Below are 2,779 nucleotides of genomic sequence, written 5' to 3' on the forward strand. Positions count from 1 at the left end.
TAATAGGCTGGGCATGGTGGCTCATGTCTGTAATCCCAGCACTTTGGGAGGCTGAGGCAGGTGGATCACTTGAGGTCAGGAGTTTGAGACCCTCCTGGCCAACATGGCTAAACCCCGTCTCTACAAAAAACACAAAAATTAGCTGGGCATGGTGGCAGTCGCCTGTAGTTCCAGCTACTTGGGAGGTTGAGGCAGGAGAATCTCTTGAACCTGGGAAGTGGAGGTTGCAGTGAGCCGAGATCGCGTCACTGCATTCTACCCTAGGTGACAGAGCAAGACTCCATTTCAAAAAAAAAGAAAAAAAAATAGGGCTAACAAATGATTTAAGCAAAGATGCAGGATACAAGGGCAACATACAAAAATCATCATTTATATGTATATACACTAACAGTGAACAATCTGAAAAAGAATATTAAAAAAATTATAATTAAAATAGTCACACTGCAAGTGGAGCTCATTGGCTCATGCCTGTAATCCCAACACTTTAGGAGGCTGAGGCACACCGACCACTTGAGGTCAGGAGCCTCGCCAACATGGCGAAACCTCGTCTCTACTAGAAATAAAAAAAAAAAAAAATTAACCAGGCGTGTTGGCCCATGCGCGCCTGTAGTCGCAGCTACTTGGGAGGCTGAGGTGGGAGAATCGCTTGAACTCGGGCGGCGGAGGTCGCAGCGAGCAGAGATTGAGCCACTGCACTCCAACCTGCGTGACACAAGAAAGAAATAAAGAAAGAAAATGAAGGAAAGAAGAAGGAAGGAAGGAAGGAAAGAAGGAAAGAGGGAGGAAGGAAGGAAGGAAGGAAGGAAAGAAGGAAGGAAGAAAAAAATAGCTGGGCATGATGGAGCTAGCATTTCTCAATTTCAAAACGTACTACAAACCACACTAATCAAAACAATGTGGTACTGGCATAAGAATAGACATATAGATCAATGGAATAGAATTGAGAGTCAGAAACCCATACATCTAAGGTCAATTGATTTTCAAAGAGGTGTCAAGACCATGCAATTGGAAAAGAATATTCTCTTCAACAAATGGTGCTGGAATACTTGGATATTCGCATGCAAAAGAATGAAGCTGGGCCCTTACCTCACGCCATATACAAGAAATAACTCAAAATGAACCAAAGACCTAAATATAAGAGCTAAAATTGTAAGCCTCTTAGAAATAAACAGAGGGCGGGTCGCGCGCTCGGTGGCGCGTTGTGCGCGTGTGCGGAGTGCCCTGCTGCCCCCAGCTGGAGGGGAACCAGTCTGCTCCAGGTGGCAAGCTGCGTGAGCAAGCAAGCCAACATGGACCGCGACTCGTGCCAGCACTATTTCTACGACTATGAAGGCGGGGAGGATTTCTACCGCTCCACGACGCCCAGCGAGGACATCTGGAAGAAATTCGAGTTGGTGCCGCCGCCCTGGGACTTGGGTCCCGCCGCCGGGAACCCAGCCCTCTGCTTTGGTCTCCTGGAACCGTGGCCGGTAGGGCGCGCTGAGGACGAGACGGAATCCCAGGGCTACTGGAAAGCTTGGGACGCGAACTACGCTTCCCTCATCCGCCGTGACTGCATGTGGAGCGGCTTCTCCGCCCAGGAGCCGCTGGAGAGAGCGGCGAGTGACCTGCTTACGGTTGGCGCGCCCTCGGGATACTCGCCCAAGGAGTTCGCCACCCCCGCCTACACTCCTGAGCTCGAAGCCGGCAACCTAGCGCCCATCGTCCCCTGTTCGTTGGGCGAGCCCAAGATCCAGGCCTGCTCTAGCTCTGAGAGCCCAAGCGACTCCGAGGGTGAAGAAATCGACGTGACAGTAAAGAAGAGGCAGTCTTTGAGTATGCGGCAGCCAGTCACCATCGCGGTGCGTGCAGACCTTCTGGATCCCCGCATGAATCTCTTCCACATCTCCATCCACCAGCAACAGCACAACTATGCTGCCCCTTTTCCTCCAGAAAGCTTCCAAGAAGGGGCTCCAAAGAGGATGCCCCCAAAAGAGGCTCTAGAGAGAGAAGCTCCAGCGGGAAAGGATGATAAGGAAGATGAAGAGATTGTGAGCCTCTCACCTGTAGAAAGTGAGGCTGCCCAGTCCTGCCAACCCAAACCCATCCGTTACGATACTGAGAATGGGACCAAGAAGAAGTACCACAACTCCCTGGAGCGCAAGAGACGGAATGATCAACGTTCGCGGTTCTTGGCCCTGAGGGACGAGGTACCCGCCCTGGCCAGCTGCTCTAGGGTTTCCAAAGTAATGATCCTAGTCAAGGCCACGGAATACTTACAAGAACTGGTGGAAGCCGAGGAGAGGATGGCTACGGAGAAAAGGCAGCTCGAATGCCAGCGATGGCAATTGCAGAAAAGAATTGAGTACCTCAGTAGCTACTGACCAAAAGCCTGACTATTCTGTCTTAAAAAGACACAAGTTTTCTTTTTGATCTCCCTCTCCCCTTTAGTAACTTGTACATTTTGTTACAGCAGGACACTCTGGACAGTAGATTGCAGAATGCATTGCAGCCAGTGCACAAACAATATAAAGGCTTGCATTGAAACCCAGCTCGCTCTCTTCCCTGACTCATGGGAGTGCCTTGTGTTTTCTGGCACCTTTGGCTTCAGCAGGCAGCTGACTGAGGAGCCTTGGGGTCTTCCTGGCTCACTATCTCCAAAGAAAAGGCTCACAGATGCTATTCAACAGGTGGTGGATGTTGTTGGGGGCTCCAGCCCGGAGGAAATCTCAGACTCTACATGAACTTTAGGCTAGGAAAGGATGTCTCTGGGGTGATGCAAGGACAGCTGGGTGTGGAT

At 50.6% G+C, this 2,779-nt stretch overlaps 1 protein-coding gene across 1 annotated transcript; it reads left to right on the top strand.

Moving 5' to 3' along the window:
• Positions 1 to 1,274: 1,274 nt before the first annotated feature.
• Positions 1,275 to 2,452, top strand: LOC129476011 (putative myc-like protein MYCLP1). The gene has a single exon (XM_055268568.2). The coding sequence runs from the start codon at positions 1,290 to 1,292 to the stop codon at positions 2,361 to 2,363; it is 1,074 nt and encodes a 357-aa protein (XP_055124543.1). The 5' UTR covers positions 1,275 to 1,289; the 3' UTR covers positions 2,364 to 2,452.
• The last annotated feature ends 327 nt before the right edge of the window (positions 2,453 to 2,779 follow it).

The sequence above is a fragment of the Symphalangus syndactylus genome, chromosome X (genome assembly GCF_028878055.3).
Source record: "Symphalangus syndactylus isolate Jambi chromosome X, NHGRI_mSymSyn1-v2.1_pri, whole genome shotgun sequence".
Taxonomy (NCBI): domain Eukaryota; kingdom Metazoa; phylum Chordata; class Mammalia; order Primates; family Hylobatidae; genus Symphalangus; species Symphalangus syndactylus.

What these genes read in the sequence shown, in the direction of transcription:
- LOC129476011 (XM_055268568.2), top strand. Translation starts at nt 1,290, where the DNA reads ATGGACCGCGACTCGTGCCAGCACTATTTCTACGACTATGAAGGCGGG.